The following is a 23,678-nucleotide window of genomic DNA, read 5'->3' as shown; positions in this document are numbered from 1 at the left end:
TGTGAGGAACCAGACTGACAATCAACTGATCCACAACATCATTAATGATCCTCACACATCTGTCTGGATCGGTCTGTTCAGAGACTCGTGGGAGTGGTCAGATAACACTGACTCCGCCTTCAGATACTGGATGTCTGGTGAACCTACTTTAAATCATAATGGTGTTCCTGAAGAATGTACAGACAGTATTATGACGGCTGATGGACAGTTGTTTGACACGTCTTGCGATTCACTGATGACTTTTGTGTGTCATGAAGATGAGTTTACGAGTTCTCCTCACAGATAATTAAGGTGGGACGGATAGTATGCGTATTTGGCGTGCTGTCCCGGGGCGAGGGTTCCGAGCTCGGCAAATACTCCCTAGCTCGGAAAGGGTCCCAGGCCCGGAGTGAGCCCTGACCCGGGCTATCCCCCGGTGCTGAGCTGTAGAAGTATGGTGAGGAGACGGGATGGAGGAGGGTTCGCGAGAGATCCGGGAGAAAGAAGGTAAGGCGTCTTTACAATTTATAGGCAGATTCTAAGATTGGGTGATTGATTATCGAAAGCCAGCCGTGTTAATTATATGCTCATTTTCCTCCCGAACCTTGTTTATAAAACATAATTTCACGAGTTCTCCTCACAGATAATTAAGGTGGGATGGATAGTATGCGTATTTGGCGTGCTGTTCCAGGGCGAGGGTTGCGAGCTCGGCAAATACTCCCTAGCTCGGAACGCCCGCCTCTTGACCGGGGAAAGGGTCCCGGGCCCGGAGTGAGCCCTGACCCGGGCTATCCCCAAAGAAAGCTAGTTTGCAGGACAGCCGCCAGAACACGTATTCCCCAAAAACTGGCTTGAGAATGCAAGGTGCTGGCCTAGCTTGGAAAATGGTTGCTTGTGCGTGTTCTGGTAGGAGTTAGTGAGCTGGAAAAAAGGGGGCTGAGAGGCTCTTAGGGAGTAGGCACTGCTGTTGCCGTGCTGAAAGTAAAGAGGTGCAGTATGAAAAGATAGAGAATAGGAATAGAACAGGCTTCTGCGGAAGCGGCACTGCTACGGCAGTGAAAAGGTGTAAAATGTGGTCTCTAAGGTGTGTAGGAAGTAAAAGCTGTAGCGGCCTCGGAGAAGAGGACTAGGCTTCTGTGAGGGCAGAGACTCCCAGCGATAGTGGGAAAAGATAGAAGGGCTCCTGCGGGAGCAGCGCTGCTGCGGCAGTTGGGAGAAGGTGGTCTCCGCTGTGGCAGAGCAATGACGGAAGCACGGGCCCCTGCGGGGGCGGTGACTGCAGCTATACTGGCTTCGGCAGCAGACGCTTTAGGAGGCGTCTGCTGTGGCAGAGCAAGTGATGTAAGCAGTTGGAACTCACGGGCCCCTGCGGGGGTGGTCACTAGAACAAGGGTGCATTCGGTTACTGTATCGATCGGGCTGTGAGGGTCCGATGGGCTTCTTTGATGTTAGATGCAAGGTACAAATAAACCAGTCCAGTGTTTTCGGTTTTCCAGACATTGGCTCTCTGTTGAAGATCAATTCTCAAACACAAAAGTAAAAAGAAGGCGTGTACATCCACACACCACAAGGGCTCCGGTGCAGGACAAAAACCATTAAATGAGTGATCACCTGATGTCTATAAAGACTTTACTCTATTCTTGTGTTGATTTGTGCCTGACGAAGACCTGACGGTCGAAACGTTGCTGGTTATTTGTTAAACCTGTGGAGCGGTTTTCAGTGTTTATTGCTTTATTCTGATTTAAGACAAATTCTCACTATCACTATTCAGCCATCTAGAGTTACGCTTTTGATATTTCTTAATCTTGTGTCTAATACTATGAAAACTTCTCCGTTTATATTCATTGTCTCATCTTACAAAAACGCATTACATCACATGACTCACGTACATGTTTGCATCCCGGTATTTTACTGTCGCATGTTTAATGTTCCTAACTGTTGTCAACAATTAAAGTTTAGATACTTAGCTTACACCTTTTCTCGCACAGTTAAACCTGAATGCNTTTATATTCATTGTCTCATCTTACAAAAACGCATTACATCACATGACTCACGTACATGTTTGCATCCCGGTATTTTACTGTCGCATGTTTAATGTTCCTAACTGTTGTCAACAATTAAAGTTTAGATACTTAGCTTACACCTTTTCTCGCACAGTTAAACCTGAATGCGTTGCCATTGATCGTCAGGAAAGCCCGCCTTCTTCTTTCCTTTGATTAGCTACTGCTCGACTTCCGTTAACGGTAAAGCCCAGCTTCTCTCACATGATTGGCCAGTGTCTTCCGCATTATTTGATTTGATTGGCCATTACATTGATGAGCGCATAGACTGTATGACAGATCATTTCATGTAACGTTTTTACTTTTCGTCATCATAACCACATTCAGTACATAACGATGTGTTAAGAAATGCAGCACAATAACTGTCATGTATTTTTGAGCTGAATAGGAAACCAAATGCTGACGAAACTGTGTTTCGCAACAACCAAAGTTATCTTGCGCAAGACGAAACTTACGAAACTTGCATGCCAGTGCCTCCCGAGGCCACATCTGGGCCGAGTCCGTCCGCTATCATTAGATAGTATGCATCACACACAAACAACTCATTTATCTTTTCAGTGAGAAGAAAAATATCAAATTGGCTCGTAACTGCAAGAAAATGACAATCATAACAAAAGTATAAATTAAAAGAAATAGTTTATTAACAATCTTTTTTAAAAATTAAATTGAACAGGTCAATCTCATCATGGCCCCATGGGAGAGGAAAGGACAGCAGGTCCGCGAAGAACTGATGATGTAGAAGTTCACAACCAAAGGACACCTGCCACATGTCCCTCAGGAACAAAACAAAAGAAGCCCCCCTTATTTTACCATTAACAGGCAATCTAAACACTCACAACCCATCTCCACCAGGGGCCTGTACCATGAAGCCGGGTTAGGTGGCTAGCCAGGTAAGTTTAGGATTAGTTTGAGCCAACCCTGGGTTTTAGGTACCATGAAAGTAACTCGGTTTTAATGTGTGTTCATCGCCATGGTAATTTACACTGCACGGCTAACCTGCTCCGGAGCAGATTATGATCTAGATTAGAGATCTCGCACCGAAAGTGAACCAATCAGCGGCGAGCACATTTACATATAAGTGACGCAACTAACTTGTTATTTTTAATAATGTTTAATAAAATAAAAATACATAAATATATATGACAAATATAAAGTCAAACAATGGTTACTATATAGGTAAATCTGATTTTAGAGATCACATTTGCTGCCTTTCCCTTAAACTCAAATGAAATTAAAATAATTTATATTCCATTCTTTACTGTACTACGTACAACATGTATTTCTTTGCACAGCATTTTTCACATTCTAGTCTGTTGTGCAGAACAACTAGGAACACTTTCAGTTTCACTGTGTTGGGACGTTTATCTTCTTTGTCCACTAAAGAAACCTTCTTTTAAACAGCTACAGATACAGACAAAACCAAACATTGGCAGGTGACATCACATATCTTTGAACACTGCTATTTTAATCTTTTTTTATCAAGTTACACTTAGAATTCACCTAAATACTGTATCATACAGTAGGCCTGCATTTTAAAACGTATAAGACGTTCTTAATACTTTAATGCCTACAACATTCCCTAATGCATCTGTGTTGTGTCAGTGCTTTGAGGAAGGTCAAGTAAATGGGGAACAGTACAAAACCGTTTAAATGAATTAAATATGTGACCAAAACTCAATTTCAAACTTCAATACAATCTTCTCTTTGTTCTATGACACGAGCCTGTTGGTGGGAGACAGGGGTACGCCAGAGGTTTTTTTTTCTATCCTGACCACAGAACCACTTCAACATCTCTTTAACTCTGTCAGAGCGCACGGATCGTTTCTCTTCATCCTCATTAATAAAGGTCAACTAAATGATAACTAATATAAGGCAGGGTGTTTTCATCCACTGTGGGGGCACACGCACACATTATACACATATCTTACTAGAGTATACTACAGTAAATGTGTGAACTATATAGTCGTTTAACTTGCGCATTAACTCAATCAACACTTCTCTCTTGCGTAGACCTGAAGTGGGACAATCACATTGGCTCCATCGCTAAAAAAGCCCATCAAAGGTTGTGCTTCTTACATCAGCTAAAGAAGTTCAACCGACCACAAACTCTATTAAAACAGTTTTACTCAGCTGTCATAGAGTCTGTCCTCTGCACATCCATCACTGTCTGGTTTGGCTCAGACATCAGAAGACTACAGAGGACGGTTGGGACTGCTGAGAAGATCATTGGTGCCCCCCTGCCCACCCTCCAAGAACTCTATACATCCAGAGTGAGGAAAAGGGCTCAGAACATCACCCTGGACCTCTCACATCCAAGCCATCATCTCTTCACAATGCTGCCGTCTGGTCAGCGCTACAGAGCACTGAGCACCAAAACAACCAGACACAAAAACAGCTTCTTCCCTCAGGCCATCTACCTCTTGAACAGTTCAATGTCTTTACACACCGTGCAATTAATAACTCTGTGCAATAATAATTAAGTGCAATATTAATTATATCCTCCAGATAATACACTATCTATTTTTATACAACCTTCTCTGTCAATTATATTTCATTCATTCTGCTGTATATAGCACATACCTTGTACTACAATAGTCTATTCTTATTTTTTACTTGTGCATATTTACACACACACATAGCTTTACACTCTCTATATCTTTATCTTATGATTATTGTATTGTATTTCTTAATTGTTTATACCCATAGGCCCTTATTTAAATCATTGTGTACTGTGTTCTATTGTGTCATGGTCTCTGTGTACTGTTGTTGCTGTTTCTGTGTTCTGGATGCTCCTGTCACCAAAACAAATTCCTTGTATGTGCAAACACACTTGGCAATAAAGCTCTTTCTGATTCTGATTTAAAATAGCTTGTCAATAGAGATAAGTTTAATTTTTATCGTCTGATATTTACTTAATACATGTGTTGCAAATCGGAATGTCAGTTTCAAGGATTTAAATGACAAACAATATTCTCGTTATATACACGCAACAGAAAGCTCTTTGGAGTGACGTCATGGGTGGCTCTTAAAAGAGCCTTTGGGTGCGGCGGATGAAAGCGTCGCTTTACTTGGAGCTGGTGTACTTGGTGACGGCTTTGGTGCCCTCGGACACGGCGTGTTTGGCGAGCTCACCGGGCAGCAGCAGACGCACGGCGGTCTGGATCTCTCTCGACGTGATGGTGGAGCGCTTGTTGTAGTGCGCGAGACGAGACGACTCGCCGGCGATGCGCTCGAAGATGTCGTTGACGAAAGAGTTCATGATGCCCATCGCCTTGGAAGAGATGCCGGTGTCGGGGTGGACCTGCTTGAGGACTTTGTACACGTAGATGGCGTAACTCTCCTTCCTGGACTTTCTGCGCTTCTTTCCTCCCTTAACGGCGGTCTTGGTGACGGCCTTCTTAGAGCCCTTCTTGGGCGCGGGCTTGGCTGGTTCAGGCATGATGCTGCCACACAGGTTATCAGACGCTGAATAACGAAGATACCCGTCGCAGTGGCTTTTATTCACTCCTACATGCAAATGTTTAGCGTAGCGGAGCGCGTGCTCTGATTGCGTGTCTTCGTCGGCCAAACCCATAACATGTGTCTATTGGTCAGCTCATACTGTGACGAGCCGGTGAGAGAGCCAACGAAAGCGTTTCCCGCCCATAGCCTCGCGTTTGAAGGTGACCCTCCCACAAACGATTCAGTTCCCTTTGTTTTCACTTCCCGCTCTTTTTCGAATTTGATAAAAAACCTTTATTTCTTTATTAACTCTACACGAGGAAATAAGTGCGTAATCGTGTCATCACAGTCCCTTAAAGATTTCGTACAGAGAGTATTACACCCTTTTATGCGTTACTCGCAATCTATTGCACGCGCTTACGTTTAAAACTAGGCAGGCGACAATGATGGTGTTTCTTTATCGAGCACCAGAAGTGTGCAGCACAACAGGTTAATCTTATCAGTTGAAAAAGAGTTCTCCGAAGCGCCACCGGGAAAACGAAACGAGTAGTGGTGGCGAGATGAAGCTTTTTAGCCGAGTGGTTCACAAAAGGGGTCATTTCTCGAGGCTTCATTTGCTCACAGTACCATCTGGTGGCCAAAGAGGGTAAAACATGCAGATACATTACAGATGTGCCTGATGTGGTCTGTGATACACTGTATTTTGCGCCGGTTAAGGCTAAGAAATAACGGTGAAGAAAAAATATCAATTACCACATAGACTCATATATTTATATGAATATAATGTGTATTTTCTGGTGGTATATAATATAATTATTGTATAACATAACTGTGTAATTAACTTAATTGATTTACACGCATTTATTTCAAGCCATTATTTGGACCACTCAGGCGGAAGCGAAGCTTCTGACGTCATATATGACGTCATTGGTCTAAAGCGATACAAGCCTGGACACGCGCTTCACTGATATGGAAGGCCGTTTGTATGGAAAGCCGTTTGGGTCATATTTCGCCATCAACCAGACGCATGGTGTTCAAAAGTCGCCTGGTTTTACGGCGTTTAAGATTTACAGACGCCGTAAACCCTAACCCTGCAAACTGCATGAGACTTTTTAGTAAAAAACAACAATTTGTAAACCTTATTGCATACCTGAGTGACCCAAAATTGTTAATGAATTATAAATACATAACTTTACAGAAATGCTGTCAGGAAATAATTAAATAACTATTTCTCATAACTTGTCCCTAACTACAATATAAGTTATTTCTTATTATATATATGTGATCAAAACTAGCATAAATAAACGTTATGGGGTAATTTGGCTATTAACATGCAACATTAATTTAACTCTGCTCAGATGAACGAAATGACTCGAAAAAAGATTTGTATACATTGATATACATATATTAGTATACATCAGTATGTCATGAACAACTGCACTAATGCACATACAATTAGCATAAAGTAACTCAGCTTTGGAATTTAACAATGACTGAGAATGATATACACACATACATATGTATCCCACATATTAAACGAGTGACACACATAATTCAGTTAATATGCATCCAAATTACACTTCCCACATCTTTTAACAACATATTATTTCCAGTTCATGTGAACACCCTTTAAAAGATGACCACAACGTTATTATGCATCTCTATTAAAGATAACATTTAGCATCTTGCCACTTTTAACACTCAAAAATAACACATCACTTCATTGGTAATCAAATATCTCTCATTACATTACATTCTATCGAAATTAATTATCACAACCTTCATAGTATTGTTAACAAATGTAACACTTAACCATAACATATTAATTGAAGCACATGCTAACTGCACGTGGCCTACGTATGATTATTAAGGAGATTGTCACTCACCGAAATTCAATAAACATCCTTTTATCCTAAAATTAACTTAAAGGGAAAAATATATCTTCTGCAGTACCTTCGGATACGTAACTTCCACTTTAAAAGCGGCTTTCAACTAATAAAAATCTCGCTGGATTCAATCACGTTTTTTTCTTCGCTGCCTGCTTTTTTCCCTCATGTCTCTCATTGATCATGCGCCTCAAAACAACCAAGGCGGAGCTTAACATTTTTCCACCAATTGCAACTTCCTTTACTCGAATGCTCAATTGTTGCTAGGCAGATCTACTAAATCTACTGTGGAATTATGATTGGTTGAATTCTACAATGCAGGTTTAATATAGAGGGTTCTAAATTAGTATATGAATAGTTTATATTGCTTCTTTTTTTCAGAAGTGGCACTTATGGGGGTTACATGTATAAAAAACGTGTTTAACTATAAACTAGACGCAGTCACTGCTGCATTACACAGTAGAAAACATTCACGCACCGGGATACACGTTAGCCTACAAACAAGGCATATTGTGAACTACAACAGCACCACGCTCATAACTGAGCATTTGAATCATCGTCTCTTTACCGATTATAGACGGTTGTACGGGGAAGGAGGGAAATTACATCGTTCAGTGGATGTGGTGGCTCTTAAAAGAGCCGTTGGTTTGATGTTAACGCGGGATTTATGCGCGTTCTCCGCGGATGCGGCGCGCCAGCTGAATGTCTTTGGGCATGATGGTGACCCTCTTGGCGTGGATGGCGCACAGGTTCGTGTCCTCGAACAGACCGACCAGATAAGCCTCGCTGGACTCCTGCAGGGCCATGACGGCGGAGCTCTGGAAGCGCAGGTCGGTCTTGAAGTCCTGAGCGATCTCTCTCACCAGGCGCTGGAAAGGCAGTTTGCGGATGAGCAGCTCGGTGGACTTCTGGTAGCGGCGGATCTCTCTCAGCGCCACGGTGCCGGGCCTGTAACGATGGGGCTTCTTCACGCCGCCGGTGGCGGGAGCGCTCTTACGGGCGGCTTTGGTGGCGAGCTGCTTCCTCGGGGCTTTGCCACCGGTGGATTTGCGAGCGGTCTGCTTGGTTCTTGCCATCGCTGCGGTGTCTTCTGCGTCTTGAACGGAAAATGCCTACCTTCACAGATCCCCTGTTTTTAAAGGCTAGAACGCGCCGCACGTCGAGGGCGCGGAGTCACTCGATTGGCTGATGTGTGACGTCTGCTCGTGACAGAGAGCCAATGGCCGCGCGATACGCGTTCAAATGAAACTGGCGGGACATTGCGTGTCCTTTGTTCAGCTCACATGTAATTGCACGAAATTCACATTGCAACGACATCACACATTTTTTGTGAACTCGTGCAATTTCCAGATTGGTTACTATACAAAAAGTATAATATTAATCTTAACGTTACATTGTATCTTTACACACAGGGCTCCATCTTAATGAATTTACTGTAACATTATTCTTTCTCGGGCTAAAAAACAAGTGCGTTTTTATATCATCTTTATATATTTTTAGAAGACTCGTCGCTCTCTCATTGATAATGTGGGTGGCTCTTAAAAGAGCCTTTGGGTTTACAGAAGACGAAGTCCCGTCCGTTTACTTGGACTTGGCGGGCTTCTCGGTCTTCTTGGGCAGCAGCACGGCCTGGATGTTGGGCAGCACGCCGCCCTGAGCGATGGTCACTCTGCCCAGAAGCTTGTTCAGCTCCTCGTCGTTGCGCACCGCCAGCTGCAGGTGACGGGGGATGATGCGAGTCTTCTTGTTGTCCCGAGCGGCGTTTCCGGCCAACTCGAGGATCTCGGCGGTCAGGTACTCGAGCACGGCGGCCAGATACACGGGGGCGCCGGCTCCCACTCGCTCCGCATAGTTGCCTTTACGGAGGAGCCTGTGGACGCGGCCCACGGGGAACTGAAGTCCCGCTCTAGAGGAGCGAGTCTTGGCCTTAGCTCTCGCCTTACCGCCGGTTTTGCCTCTGCCGCTCATTTTCTTCTGCTGCGATCGTCTGCTTGATCTCTGAGAATGACAGATGAATCTTACGAGCTGCAGTTCTCAATCTTTAAACCCGTCTGTCAGTCGACTATTGGTTGGAGTCCGATAAACTGTTAAACCAATCAGTCAAGTTCCCTCCAAACGCAAAGCCCAACCCCCTCTTTCTCCCCGCCTCACAGATGCTGTGTAGCGCAAAACAGTTTCGAAATAGGGAGGAAACTTAAAGAAATGTCTCCTAAATGAAAACACAGCGCTAGAGCTGTTACTATAATTCATCTTTAAGTCCGGTATGTGTAAACAATTACACACAATTAAACTGCTTTTTACATTCTACTTGAAAACAAACAAAAAACTTATATGAATGCGTGACTTTCATCTTAACTGCTCGACACCACAACCGACTCTAATGATCACGTCCATAAGCAGAATCAGTTGACACACAAACATTGTGAAGTCGCTCTTTATGAGGCGGTGGGTGGCTCTTAAAAGAGCCTTTGGTTAAAATCAACATTCAGTGATGCATTTACTTCTTCTTAGGAGCGGCCCTTTTAGGTTTAGCTGCTTTAGGCTTTACAGTTTTGGGTTTGGCAGTCTTGGCTTTCTTCGGGCTCTTGGCGGTTTTCTTCGGGGCTGCGGGCTTCTTTGCCTTCTTGGGGCTCTTCGCTGCCTTCTTAGCTGCTGGTTTTGCGGCGGCTGGTGGTTTCTTCGCCTTCTTCGGAGACTTTTTAGCGGCGGTCTTCTTTGCTGCTGCAGTCTTGGGCTTCTTGGCAGCTGCGGGCTTCTTCACTGCGGTCTTCTTCACTGCAGGCTTCTTCGCTTTAGGTGCCGCTGTCTTTGCTGGTTTCTTGGTCTCGGTTTGTTTCTTGTTCAGCTTGAATGAACCGGAAGCACCGGTGCCTTTAGTCTGGACCAGTGTGCCTTTAGTCACGAGGCTCTTGATGGCGAGCTTGACGCGGGAGTTGTTCTTCTCCACATCGTATCCGCCGGCGGCGAGAGCTTTCTTCAGGGCGGCCAGAGACACACCGCTTCTCTCCTTGGAGGCCGACACGACTTTAACGACGAGTTCACTCACGCCTGGACCCGCTCTCTTGGGTTTGGCTGCAGACTTCTTCTTGGGCGTTTTCGCCGGCGGGGCTGCTGGAGCTGGAGCGGTTTCTGCCATCTCTCTCGTGAGATGTGTGCTGTCACACACTATAGTTGATCAGTAATGCGCGAGGACTGAGCGGCGCTGTGCTCTTAAACACTACATGAGAACCATATAGACTCAACCCGACCTGTCCGTGCCCGCGCGCCTCTGTGAGCAGCAAACTCTTGTGTTTTCTCCTGTGACATTTCGAGTAAAAATCAAGAGTTTAAAATTAATTTGACGGATTAAAAACAGCGTGAACACAGAGCAGAGATCCAGAGCTTTATTTAGAGACTAAACTACACGACAGTAAAGAGTTTATTGTTTCACTGTTAGATTAAAAACATGACGAGCATCGATCTCTGGAGAAAAGTCGCGCATGAATTTCATGTGATTTATATGTGTAAACACTGATGAAACATTAAACGCGTTTTCTGAATATTTAACTTACATGTAATAAATGATTTGAGTTAAATTAACGTCATTCAGGGACTTGTAAAGTGTTGTTTACAGAAGTTGTTTGACCAGATTGAAACACACGAACACTCTCGAGGTCTTTGTGTGAATGTCACAACGCTGTTTGTTTTATTGATGTGTACATTTGTTGTATTCAGACTGACGAAACGATAAAACGGAGAATTACTTTTCTAAACCTTCACTCAAAAAAATGACTCATTGGTTTAACATGATTCAATCATGGACATTGGTTCCACATGTTTGAGTCATGTTTTCTTAACATGAAATTATCATGTAGCAAGAACATAACTGAATCAAGTAAACTCAACATGAAATTAACATGCAGAGAGAACATGAATGAATCATGACTTTACTTGATTCATTCATGTTTTCTCTACATGTTAATTTCATGTTGAGTTTACTTGGTTGAGTTATGTTCTTGCTACATGTGCAAATTTCCACATAAAATTTGCACATTAATATAATTGTATCTTATCATGTTTGTTGAGTCCGAAAATGTCTCATCAGTTGAACATAATTTATTCATGTTGCAAATTTCCACATAAAATTGTACATTTCTATAACTGTAATTAATCATGTTCATTGAGTCAAAAAAAAACCTCATTAGTTAAATGTAATTTAATCATGTTGCAAATTTCCACGCAGAAGTTCTACATTTCTATAACTATATATAATCATGTTTGCAGAGTAATAAAAAACCTCATTAGTTGAACGTAATTTATTCGTGTGGCAAAATTTCCATAAAAGTATTACATTGATATAAGTATATCTAATTATGTTTGTTGGGTGTAATTAAACTGAATTACTACATTAAACCAATGTGATTTTCCTATATTGCATTGACAAATCAAATGTATCTACATTACATTAAACTAATGTGTTTTCCTTAAATCAATATAACTTTCAAATAAGTTAAGACAAAACGCTCACTTTTTACCACAAAATATACCAACATATAATATACCATAAAATATATACACAAAATATNAAATATACCAACATATAATATACCATAAAATATATACACAAAATATACCATTGTATGCAGTTTTTTTTGCTTTAGTATTACACTACTGCAAGATTGTGCTTATTTTATAAGCTGTATGAATATGTAATATATAGACAACAAAAACAATAGCAATACAATAAAAAAACTTCATTTTAATTTCATAAATTTAACTTTGAGAGTTACAACACACAGCACCATTCCACATCTCAGAACACAATCATTGCAAATTGAGGAATTTTACATTTCAAAAATATGTCCATCTCATGAAAACATTTGATTCACAGAATTATCAAACTTACAGTAAAAACTAATAGCTAATTAAATAACACAATAGTAAAATGTTATCAGTTGCTCATTTACAACATTAACAGTATATGTAACAGTATAAGAAATGTAACAAATGCTGATTTAAAACGATGAAAACGATGTTTTCCAACACAACAGCACGAAGGATATGGCTAGATTGCACGATTGAATCATGTTAAACCAAAGAGTACAGAGTTTATTAAACTTTAAATGATAATCAGGAAATCACTTCCTGAATGAGAAATGTAACTTAAAGTGATAGTTCACCCAACAATGAAAAGTCTGTCATCATTTACTCAACCACAGGTTGTTCATCCTGTGTTAATGTCTTTGTTCTGCTGAACATGAAGGAAGATATTTGGAAGAATGTCGGTAACTAAACAGATCTCATCCCCATTGACTCCCATAGTATTTATTTTATCTACTATGGCAGCTAATGGGGGATGAGAGCTGTTTGGATACTGACATTCTTCCAAATAGCCTCCTTTGTGTTTAGCAGAACAAATAAATGTATACAGTTTTGGAACAATCTGATGGTAAGTAAATGATGGCAGATTTGTCATTTTTGGGTGAACTGTCACTTTAAGTTTCCTCAATATTTCAAAACGGTTGTGCGTCACACAGCATCTGTGAGGCGGGAAGAAAGAGGGGGTTGGGCTTGCGTTTGGAGGGAAATTGACTGATTGGTTTAAAAGTTTAACGGACTCCAACCAATAGTCGAGTGACAGACGGGTTTAAAGATTGAGAACTGCAGCTCGTAAGATTCATCTGTCATTCTCAGAGATCAAGCAGACGATCGCAGCAGAAGAACATGAGCGGCAGAGGCAAAACCGGCGGTAAGGCGAGAGCTAAGGCCAAGACTCGCTCCTCTAGAGCGGGACTTCAGTTCCCCGTGGGCCGCGTCCACAGGCTCCTCCGTAAAGGCAACTATGCGGAGCGAGTGGGTGCCGGCGCCCCAGTGTATCTGGCCGCCGTGCTCGAGTACCTGACCGCCGAGATCCTCGAGTTGGCCGGAAACGCCGCTCGGGACAACAAGAAGACTCGCATCATCCCCCGTCACCTGCAGCTGGCGGTGCGCAACGACGAGGAGCTGAACAAGCTTCTGGGCAGAGTGACCATCGCTCAGGGCGGCGTGCTGCCCAACATCCAGGCCGTGCTGCTGCCCAAGAAGACCGAGAAGCCCGCCAAGTCCAAGTAAACGGACGGGACTTCGTCTTCTGTAAACCCAAAGGCTCTTTTAAGAGCCACCCACATTATCAATGAGAGAGCGACAGTTTGATTAATCGAATATGCATTTTGCTGCATTATCTTAGACTTGGTTATAAATGACCTCGGATTCACCAAATCAGTGTTTGTGACGGTTGCCCCAAATGTTGTACAAGATATGCGTATGTTCACTCGTACATACGTTTTATCAGAGTAAAACAATAATTGTTCAGAGTCGTGTTTTAATGGGTTTAAGAACGAACATCTTATCAGAGTCTCTTTAATTAACAGATACCCCGTGTTTTTTTCACCCATTAGTCGGCGCTAAATCATTCCTCTTAAGGGCGTGTGATCCCATTTAAATTACACTTCCCTTCCTCAAACACACTTATAATACTCATTTTGCTAGTAGAGAAAATCGAAGGAAAATTTGGCTAGTGGTGTGTGTAAATCCGCGATGTGAGGAGATGCATTCATCGGCATACACAGAATAGAAACATCTATCTATCTATCTATCTATCTATCTATCTATCTATCTATCTATCTATCTATCTATCTATCTATCTATCTATCTATCTATCTATCTATCTATCTATCTATCTATCTATCTATCTATCTCTCACACACAAAAATACAATTCTGTAATTTCCTCACGTTGTTCAAACCTGTTTAAATGTCTTTGTTCTGTTGAAGTGAGATATTTTGAAGAATTTAGGAAAACAAACAGTTTAGGGCACCTTTGACTACCATTTAATTGTTCCTATTGTGGCTGTCAATAATGTCACAGAGTTGAAATTGCTAAAATTCTTCCAAATATATTTATCTGTGTTCGTCAGAACAAAGTAATTTAAACGGGTGTGAAATGACATGAGGCTGAATAAATGATGATAGAATTTTCACTTTTGGGTGAACTATCACTTTAAGTTTATTGTTTAGTTTCTTAGAAAATCTGAAACATCGTGCTTTTTGTAAGTTACACTATAAAGCGATGTGCTGGACGCTTAGGGAGGGCAGAGGCGCGAAGAAAAGCATATGAATGACGTGCGCTGGTGCCGACTTTTGCTCAGATCTTCAGTCTGGACGTGTTGCAGAAAGTCTGTCCCAGTCTGCAGATTTGATCAGTTAGTGTGTTTCTATCTGAAACGTTCAAAAAGTCTGCAAGTGTGTGATGTCTAGTTCAGAGAAAATCTGTTCAGATTTAAAAGTCTTGTAGTGTATGAGGGTGTTTTACCATCACATACATGAATGTCCATCTTATATTGTTTATGAGCAAGTTCGATCTTCACGTGCTCTTGTGTTTGCTCTTCATACTAAACCCAACATGGTGGTGTGTAGAACTGACTCTTATTCTATAGATCTATGGAGTGGAAATGTGACAGTAGGACGATTTCATATGAAAAATTGAATGTCAAATAGGTTAACGTGTTGGTTTTCCCTTAGAACAAATAGCTATGGTTTAACTACAAATGTCATAGTTACACTATGGTAAACCCATGGTTGATTTTCATAAGGATTTACAAAACAAGTTGTACTCTTTTAAATTCTTTTATTTTTCTTACTCTCCTTTATTAAAGAAGCATTTTGTCGGGAGATGAGTGAGTCCCAATATAATAAACAAAACGGGGCAGCTCACCAAACCCTAAATAACCTCTGCCAAAGAAAAAGAAACAAAAGACAAATTACTGCCCTAAACTTCCTCGCTAAGAGAAAAACAATAATAAAGGAAGTTTACAGAACAAAAAGATGGCACCTCAAATCCCTACCGCTTCTGATCAGGTTTGGAGTGAGATAAAAGAACAATCAGACATTTACTGTGGGGGACAAACATCAAAACAGTAAATCATAATACTAAACGGGGAGGGTAAAAACATGCCAACATTACACATCACAACTGAATAAAAATCATCAACTAAATCATACACCAATTCGTATCGCCCCACAGCCTTAGCTCAACACACACAATACACAACAGCGTGCAATCTGCCCCTTCTGAATTTGAATAGATGCCCGATCCCCAGCAGCCAATCCACAGCCACGCTATAACATCCGGTTAGGGCGGAGCCTCCTGTGAGCGAGCGCAGAAGAGAGAAAGGGAGAAACAATACGAACATACGTCTAAGGACGTAACAGTAGCAATAATCGAATTGAAATGCAGTTTGTAAAATGACAATGCATTTATGTCTTTAAATATACATTTAAAATAACACATGTGCAACATTAGGTGCAAAATGAAAATGAAATAACACAATTGACATTTTGTCCGTTCCTACACTACTTTTAATATGTGTCTTGAATGCATATTTTAACGCTCTTTAAGTTGCAAAATTAAAATGCATTCCCCGGATTGAGTATGTGTTTCTTTCCCTAAATGCATTAACATTCACGGGTTGAACATTTTGGATTGCATTTTCCAGAGGCGGGGGCAAGTCAAGTCTCAAGTCAAATCAAGTCAGTGGTTTACCTCAGGGGTTCTCAGTCCTGATCCTCAGGAACCCCTGACAGAATGTTTTAGATGTGTCTCTATATAAAACACCTGATTCAACTCATCTCTAGTTACCCAGATAGCAAGAGAGCAGATGAAAACCACTGAATCAATGTTCATAATGGTTGATTGGTCAATGTTAATGGAGTTAAATCAATATCACTGTTGCACCTGAAATTAATGTTGAGATTTCATCAAACCACCATTATTTGCATCAGCGTTTGCTTTAGTTGGGTAACGCATGACAGTACGCATTACTTTTTGCTGTAACGCAGTAGTAAAAGGCATTACTAATCATTTTTTTGTAATTTTTTACTCGGTACATGTTCAGTAATGCTTGCGTAACAACAAACTTTTCGCCCGCGAGACATTAACTAATCAAAAATCCCGCAAGTAAGTTCTGTGTCCTGTTGGTGAACAGGCGCGGGTGGTGTCCTTCATCTCCCTCTGGCCGGTGGAACTGTCTTGTATTGTAACGCGGCATGATTTCAGTGTCTGAGCTCGAGGTCCGAGGCTGTTGGCCTGCCCGGTCTCGCTGTAAGCGCCAGTGTTGCCAGGGCCGCGGTCCTCCCGCACAATTGGGCTATTTTGAAAATGCAGTTGCGGGAAAAATTATGGAGCCGCAGGTTGCAGAATTTTGGGCTACTTTCATAATGTTCTGCGGCCGCCAAAATGTTTATTTATATTCTAAGGATAAACGTTAATTGATGATATTCTTAATGTGTATTCACATTGAGTCGATCAGCCAGTGTAGAAAGAACTCACGAGAGACCAGAGAGCCAGGTTTCAAGAAGTTTCAATCTTTATTTGCTCGAGCAAGCAAAGAGAGCCATACAGAGTTCATCTGATGATGTCCAACGAATACATGTCTGACTCCATCTTTTATACACTGTTCTCAAGTCGTTATCACAGTTTAAACCAATCATATTTACCTGACATCATCTTCTCCCAATCAGGTTCTACATGACATCACTTATTTTTGTTAGTCCATCCTCTTTTGACCTTCCACAGTTATATGTCAAGCTCGCTATATATCAACTTCTAACTGTGGCGAAACCTTTTAAAGGATTAAAAAAGATATACACATACATCCATCTTTAAAATGTGAATGTATGTCATATTGACATTTACTACCCCTAGCTTAATGTACTTCACAAACTACCATGCATTTTAGACAAGATCTTCTGTTTTTGTTTACAATTAATGTCTCCAAGAATGCGTGCCGCGTGTGTTCTCAAAGTGTTTGCGTGCGATGCAGATGTCTTATGGTGCTGTTTGATGTTCACCTGTAACCTTTGACCCATGAGATCATGGTCTTTTTGCTATGAGACTCATAGCCTTTTCTGTGTTAGAGAAGTGTGTGAGACCTTTATCTAGTTTAAATGCATTCTCATATAAAAACTCAATCAATAATAGAAAATCCACCATAATTCATAGTCAGATGAATACCTGGCAACTCCAGGACAGTCATGTCTAAAGAGAAAACACGTTTCTCGTCCATTTCCGTGCGTGGCCTCGAGCACACGTGGGATCTTATTTAAAGGGACACTCACTCCACCCTAACATGAACATTCTGTTATGGATTACTCACCCTCTAGTTGCTCCAAACCTGTATAAATGTCTTTGTTCGGTTGAACACAAAGATATTTGGTAGAATGTTAGCAACTGAAAATTCTTTGGCATCATTGACTACCATAGCGGAAAAGATTGTAATGGTAGTCAAAGGTGACCCGGAATTGTTCGCTTTCCTAAATCCCCCAAAACATCTTTTGAGTTCAACAGAACAAAACATATATACAATACCGAGGAAAGCATTCAGATAAGTAAATATAGCAATATAAACGTCTTTTGGCAGTTGTTAACTTTGATTTGACACCATAAAATAATTGGGCTAGTTTTCATTCCCTTTGGGCGGGTTTTGAGGGGTCATTGGGCTGCTTTCAGGACGCTAGTTAGCAAGATCCCTGTGACCAGCACCAATGACAAGGTAAGCTAACGTTTACATGACGACTAGCTGGAATTCTATATAATCTAGTTCAGTGATGAGATGGGACTATTTTGTATTTAAATACCTTTGAAAAAAACCTTGTATTTTGTATTTAAATGTGTTTAATCTTAGTATTTTTGTATTTCCAAACTGAAATACTTTTTGCCAGTCAACCTCCTTATTAGACTGCGTTTCAAATTCATCCGTTTGAAATACAAAATGCTATTATTTTGTAATAGTATTTTGTATTTAAATGCATTTAATCTTAGTATTTTTTGTATTTATTTTTGTATAGCCTAGTTAATTCAGGAAATCGGCAGTCTAATAAAAGTTCGTCTGTGGGATTGTGATTGTCTGTCTGCAGAAACACTCAATAACAAGTGAGTAACATAAGCATGAACATCATTTTCATGTCTGAACACATTTATAATGAATATCATGACAATTTCACGAGGACAGAGGATGAAATCACTTTGCAGAAAACACGTGCTTATGAATCAAGACTTGTGTGCGTGTGAATGCGTTTGATGTTTTCTGGTCTCAGTAATCAGTAATCGTCTTGCAGGTCAAATATTGACGTAAACATTCTCAGGAAAATAGAAAGTAAGTTTTTTTTATCCTGAAGACAGAAAGGTATTACCTTCTCAGTGTTTTCCTCCACACATTTACGACTTTCCATCACATTATTGACTTTTTTGGACCGATAAAGGGGCACGACTGCATTAACCTTTAAGAACTCCTTATCCAGATCCTTCCTCCACTTGTCCTTCTGCCAAATGGTTTCAAAGACAAATACATTTGTTTCTTCTTTTCGTAGATTTATCCAGTTTGAAAGGCCTGGCACAATATTGTCTTTACTACTGATGCACTTTGTCACACACGGTGAGTTGTAGGAGTAAAAAACTATACAGCTGCCTTTAGATTTGATTAATTTGTCCATTGGGGAATTACCCGGAGGAAAGAGGAGAATATGTTCAGAATGTTCTTTTGTTTTTCCATCGGGTCGTGCAGCGATGACATTTTCTGCTGGTGTGCAGAGAACACAAGTGTGTCCTCCGGCGATGACACCGTTGACATGCTTAGCGTCAGCCTCGCTGAACACATCCCTGACATCTGTATGTTCATCTGTACACTGAGACTCTGAGACAGCCAACGCAATGGCGAACTGAGCTCCAGGCTTTGGCTGAACACTGAAAAACAGCACAGACAAAATACAGCTTGGAAATGTTTCATGTTTTTTTTGCCATTTGTAGCTAACCACATGCTGCTTGCATTTGCATATTCTGCATCATTTGTTGATTGACACATAAAGTGCAGAAATAGTGACTTACAAGTCTTCAAAATACTGGATCATATGAGCGAGTTTGACTGTGTTTACAACCCCCCGAGTGACTGGAATAGCCAGATGAAGCAGACATAACACGACGAGCCACTTCTGTGATATCTAGAGTCAGAAAACAGCCCACAAACATAAAGCACATTAATGCTGTAAAGATTCCTCCTTGAAATGGAGCTTACCATTCTGACCGCTGAGGATGAAGACTGCGAAGAGATACTGAAGAGTGCGGTTGTTTCTCCAGTGAGGAACGAATGAGACTTAAATAGTCACCCGACATAGGTTTGATTACACATTCGCTCAGCGTTTACATAGCGTGGGTACGCTTCTTATCTTCTGTGTATATGCGTCATCCCCCCATCACTGATAAGCACGCTCAGGTGAAATCTGTAAATATTTTCTGCATGGAGTTGGGGATGATAAGTAGCATCCTGCAGATCTGAAACATGCTGATCGTGTTCAAATGGCTGAAATCATAATCAGATTGCGTGAAACATTTGTGGATGGTGGTGTGAGGAATTGAGAAACGATGATGTAATAGAATATGAATGTCAGGGCAACGGGGTACGTCTTCACAATGGATCATGGATGTAAAGTACTGGAGTAATTCAACTTCACTAATATCTTCACTTGAGTCCAATTTCAAATCAATTCTTAAAAAAATATGTACAATTGTACTTCTTGCAATTAATAAAAAAGTACACTTTTGCAAATCTTATGATACTACTAAACCTTCTAAAACACCAATGTGGTTGTCACGGGACGGCACGGACCAGAGATGCCGAGAGTCGCAAACGTGGATATTTAGGCAAACAGGAGAACACGATTTAAATTCAACGCAACAACGAGACTAGACAGTCATGGAGAAAACAGAGAGAGCATTAAACGTGTCCTCGTCATGAGGATGATGGCTGACTTAAATGAGTATTTATTAGTATTTATTCTTTCAACTAGATGGTTTTTCACACACAATGTATAAACATGTTCATTGGTCCGTGAGAAATGATGTCACGTCTATTCATTATCCCAAACACAACATTGACTATAACACATTACTGAAAGAAAATGAACACGTTTCAGCTGTAAAGTTTACACCCGTGTCCGTACCATGTAAACATTTACAGCGGTGTGCAGTTTGCAAACGATGAGTTCAGGAACAATCAGGAGAAATAATTCTATGCTGTTAATTTACTTGATATTGTGAAAGACACACCAAACCCAATACTACCAGCAAGACATACATCACATGGATGGGTTCAGTACAACAGCTGGCACCTTCTCGATGACCTTGGCTTCTGTTCATTTACGGGATGTGCACCGGGAGGGCTGGCATTGACCCACATACTCGGTCGATATACTGTTTACAGTTTTGAAAAACCTGTTGAAAACATTGTGTAACTTACTAGGCAATAAGCTGTGGTATTAAACAAACTATATAGCTTTCCAATTCAATGTATTCATATAGCGCTTTTTACAATTTGCGTTGCTTCAAAGAAACTGTAAGAAAACCATAACCAAGCATGGAAACCAAGTTCAACACACAAAATAAAAGTTAAAAGCTTTAACGTGAAAACTTCTTGGTGACGACTGTAACCTCTGTTCCCTGATGGAGGGAACGTGACATTGTGTCAAGCCAGAATGGAGTTTGAACTTGAGAACCACTCAAGTGAGATCGTAATTTAACGGGCCAATGAACTTGGCAAATGGCATCTGCATGCCAGTCTCCGCCCCGTACGGGTATGAAGATGTTCCTGGGAGGCGTCTCCTGGTCGATGAAGCGGACGATGCGGATGACGAACACGATGTCTCATTCCCTCTATTACAGTGGTAACCCACACGTATGAAGTGATGATTGATTCCTCAACTCAACCCGATCTAACTCATTCACTTGTTTATGGACACATCCAAAACATTTCTTGTGGGAAGGCACGTGGACTGGAGTGGTCTAAGACACGTCTAAGGAACATATTTTTGCTTGCTGGGATTGAATCAATATCACTTTTGCACCCGCAATTAATGTTAAAAAAGTTGAACTTTCAGAAAATCACCATTATTGCGATCAGTGTTTGGTACTAAAGGTACAAATCTGACACATGTTTTCTGACAGTGTGCATGTCCCTTCAGTCACTGTGTGTTGTGTGTTCTTCAGGAAACACTCTGTGTGCAGATTTTCATCTAAACTGACTCAGTGCATGTACTGCACAATAGCAATGTTAACCTTCTGCACAATAATCCAATATAATCGTTAAAAAAAACCCTTATATACCCATTTCAGTTCAAATGTTTAATAATGAACGAGTGCTTTTAGGACTGTGTGCTATTTTATTGTTTGTACAGTTTTTTTATGTTTGATGTAGAGTTGTGATGTTGTGCTTTAAGTGTTTTTGAGTCCAAAACAAACTTCTCCATTGGGACAATACAGTTGATTTCATTTCATAGTTGCTACCTAAAAGTAGCTTTTTTAAGAGAAGCAGGGTTTTGTATACCGTTTGCAAATGTTGTAATGTTGGGTCAAGGTTGTGTTTACACATCTCATGTGAACGAGTTTATTTAAATAGACAAATAGACACAATCGCCTAAGAATATTATACAGTAATTGCATGTTGTAATTCATATTTTAATACAGTTTGATGTGCTAGTTTTTCTTCACCATAAAAAAAACTTAGATTTTGAAGTGAAATTGACTTTACAAGGCAGTTGAAATGGAAAGAGTTAAATAAGTTTATGTAATATAATAGTCAGATATCAGATGGAAATGACTTGTAATGTCAGTTTGATTGCAAAAATGTTGTTTTATATTTAAAGTCAAGTAATGTATGCAATGTATTATTTCCACTTGACAGTATATACACAGGAAAAACGGCAGAGTATTTTTTTAAGAGTTAATATTTTTTTCGCCCAAAATAGTCGTTTTTGCTCCATTTTGAGTGAAAAGAGAAAAACGTGTCAGTAGAGTGGGAGCAAAATTACAGAGCAGCCTAACTGTGACTCCTCCCCCAAAACGTTGCCCCGCCCTCGCAAGGTTTCGTTTAGCAGCACACCGTTAGTAACGGCCGTCGACCACTGTTCCTGCTGCTTGTGGGATTTGAAGAGAAGTTGGATGTTAAAGTAAGGTTTTAAATTCTGTATTCATTTTCATATTATTTGCCGCTGTATTGAGCTCATATCATTTTGCCGCGTTTTTTAATATTACAGAAATCGCTATATTAACTTGAGAACTAACGTTAACTGTTCAGTTATACTAAGCTATTTTGAAAACAAATAGCTAAAATATTAAGAACGTTAAAAAAACTAGCTAACTATCTTTTAAATGTTTTCCACTTAACTATTAAGGGGAGCAGCTGAGCTGTGCACCACATGTACTTGACTCAAGTTAACGTTAGCCTTCATTGGATTGCTGGAGGCCATTTTGATGTATATTATTAGTAAGTAAAGTTTTAAAGTCTGTATTCATTTTCATATTATTCGCCTCTGTTTTGAGCTCGCATCATTTTGCCTTAATTTTTAAATAATACAGAGATCGCCTTCTCATATTAACTTGAGAATTAGGTTAGGATCCGTTATTTTAAAAGCAAATAGCCAATATTACGAACGTCAATTGACACCAGTAAAACTAACGTTAGCCAACTAGCTTTTAAATGTTTTCCACTAAATTATCGTGATGAGCAGTTCGAGTTGTGCCACATGTACTTGACTCTGTAAAGAGTTAAGTTAACCTTAGCCTTCATTGGATTGCTGGAGGCCATTATGATGTGCGTTATCCCAATCGGATGGTAATTGTAAGGTAACTTATTTTCGTAAAGTGTTTAGCAGCTTTACTGTTAACGTTAGTCATGGCCATCAATCACTGCTGCTGCGTGTGGGGTTAGAACAGAAGTTAGACTGAAGTGTTCTGAAAGTAAATAGCAAACCTTATAGATTACGAACATTAAATGACACCAGTAAAACAGCTACCTATGAAATGTTTAACTAGCGTGAGGAGCAGCTCGAGCTGTGCACCACATGTACTTGACTCGGTAAAGAGTTAGCCTTCATTATATTCCTGGAGGCCATTTTGATGTGTATGAGCTTATTCGGTTGGTAATTGTAAGGTATAATTCAAAATTTACATCGGCTAGTTGGTGATTTTATAGTCGTCCGAATCCAGAATGTTGGTGTGTCAATTCAAAAATTACTGTTTGAATCTGTTTTGACACTGCTAAACGATAACTGTTGCGCTTTACCTTATGGCTGGAATACACTACAATACTTTTAAAATCTGAACATATTTCTTTAAACTAGACATCACACGCTTGCAGACTTTTTGAACGTTTCAGACTAAAACACACTAACTGATGAAATCTGCAGACTGGCACAGACTTTCTGCAACAAGTCCAGACTGAAAATCTGAGCAAAAGTCTTGTAATGTA

At 40.6% G+C, this 23,678-nt stretch overlaps 6 protein-coding genes across 6 annotated transcripts in view; 1 reads left to right on the top strand and 5 right to left on the bottom strand.

The window, feature by feature from the left end:
• Positions 1-5,044: 5,044 nt before the first annotated feature.
• On the bottom strand, positions 5,045-5,721 carry LOC130567276 (histone H2B-like). The gene has a single exon (XM_057355308.1). It carries the CDS (start codon positions 5,611-5,613, stop codon positions 5,104-5,106), a length of 510 nt encoding a protein of 169 aa, XP_057211291.1. The 5' UTR covers positions 5,614-5,721; the 3' UTR covers positions 5,045-5,103.
• Positions 5,722-5,853: 132 nt separating this feature from the next.
• Positions 5,854-8,503, bottom strand: LOC130567497 (histone H3-like). Its single transcript, XM_057355682.1, has one exon. It carries the CDS (start codon positions 8,440-8,442, stop codon positions 8,032-8,034), a length of 411 nt encoding a protein of 136 aa, XP_057211665.1. The 5' UTR covers positions 8,443-8,503; the 3' UTR covers positions 5,854-8,031.
• Positions 8,504-8,873: 370 nt separating this feature from the next.
• LOC130567570 (histone H2A-like) lies at positions 8,874-9,703 on the bottom strand. The gene has a single exon (XM_057355782.1). The coding sequence runs from the start codon at positions 9,332-9,334 to the stop codon at positions 8,948-8,950; it is 387 nt and encodes a 128-aa protein (XP_057211765.1). The 5' UTR covers positions 9,335-9,703; the 3' UTR covers positions 8,874-8,947.
• Positions 9,704-9,760: 57 nt separating this feature from the next.
• LOC130567199 (histone H1-like) lies at positions 9,761-10,598 on the bottom strand. The gene has a single exon (XM_057355190.1). The coding sequence runs from the start codon at positions 10,500-10,502 to the stop codon at positions 9,864-9,866; it is 639 nt and encodes a 212-aa protein (XP_057211173.1). The 5' UTR covers positions 10,503-10,598; the 3' UTR covers positions 9,761-9,863.
• Positions 10,599-12,926: 2,328 nt separating this feature from the next.
• LOC130562290 (histone H2A-like) lies at positions 12,927-13,518 on the top strand. Its single transcript, XM_057347218.1, has one exon. It carries the CDS (start codon positions 13,070-13,072, stop codon positions 13,454-13,456), a length of 387 nt encoding a protein of 128 aa, XP_057203201.1. The 5' UTR covers positions 12,927-13,069; the 3' UTR covers positions 13,457-13,518.
• A 3,667-nt stretch (positions 13,519-17,185) lies between these two features.
• Positions 17,186-23,678, bottom strand: part of LOC130561155 (uncharacterized) — a 12,008-nt gene continuing 5,515 nt past the window's right edge. The window contains exons 2-3 of the mRNA XM_057345686.1: positions 19,265-20,647; positions 17,186-19,123 (exon numbers count right to left, since the gene is read on the bottom strand). Coding sequence (XP_057201669.1) covers positions 18,481-19,123; positions 19,265-19,287 — 666 coding nt within the window. The 5' untranslated portion in view covers positions 19,288-20,647 and the 3' untranslated portion in view covers positions 17,186-18,480. The remainder of the gene's footprint in view (positions 19,124-19,264; positions 20,648-23,678) is intronic.

This window comes from Triplophysa rosa, linkage group LG1 (assembly GCF_024868665.1).
Source record: "Triplophysa rosa linkage group LG1, Trosa_1v2, whole genome shotgun sequence".
In the NCBI taxonomy this organism is placed as follows: domain Eukaryota; kingdom Metazoa; phylum Chordata; class Actinopteri; order Cypriniformes; family Nemacheilidae; genus Triplophysa; species Triplophysa rosa.
The sequence above is the reverse complement of the archived record's forward strand: the minus strand, read 5'-3'. Positions and strand labels throughout refer to the sequence as shown.

Coding starts and splice junctions, on each gene's coding strand:
- LOC130567276 (XM_057355308.1), bottom strand. CDS start 5,613: ATGGGTTTGGCCGACGAAGACACGCAATCAGAGCACGCGCTCCGCTAC.
- LOC130567497 (XM_057355682.1), bottom strand. CDS start 8,442: ATGGCAAGAACCAAGCAGACCGCTCGCAAATCCACCGGTGGCAAAGCC.
- LOC130567570 (XM_057355782.1), bottom strand. CDS start 9,334: ATGAGCGGCAGAGGCAAAACCGGCGGTAAGGCGAGAGCTAAGGCCAAG.
- LOC130567199 (XM_057355190.1), bottom strand. CDS start 10,502: ATGGCAGAAACCGCTCCAGCTCCAGCAGCCCCGCCGGCGAAAACGCCC.
- LOC130562290 (XM_057347218.1), top strand. CDS start 13,070: ATGAGCGGCAGAGGCAAAACCGGCGGTAAGGCGAGAGCTAAGGCCAAG.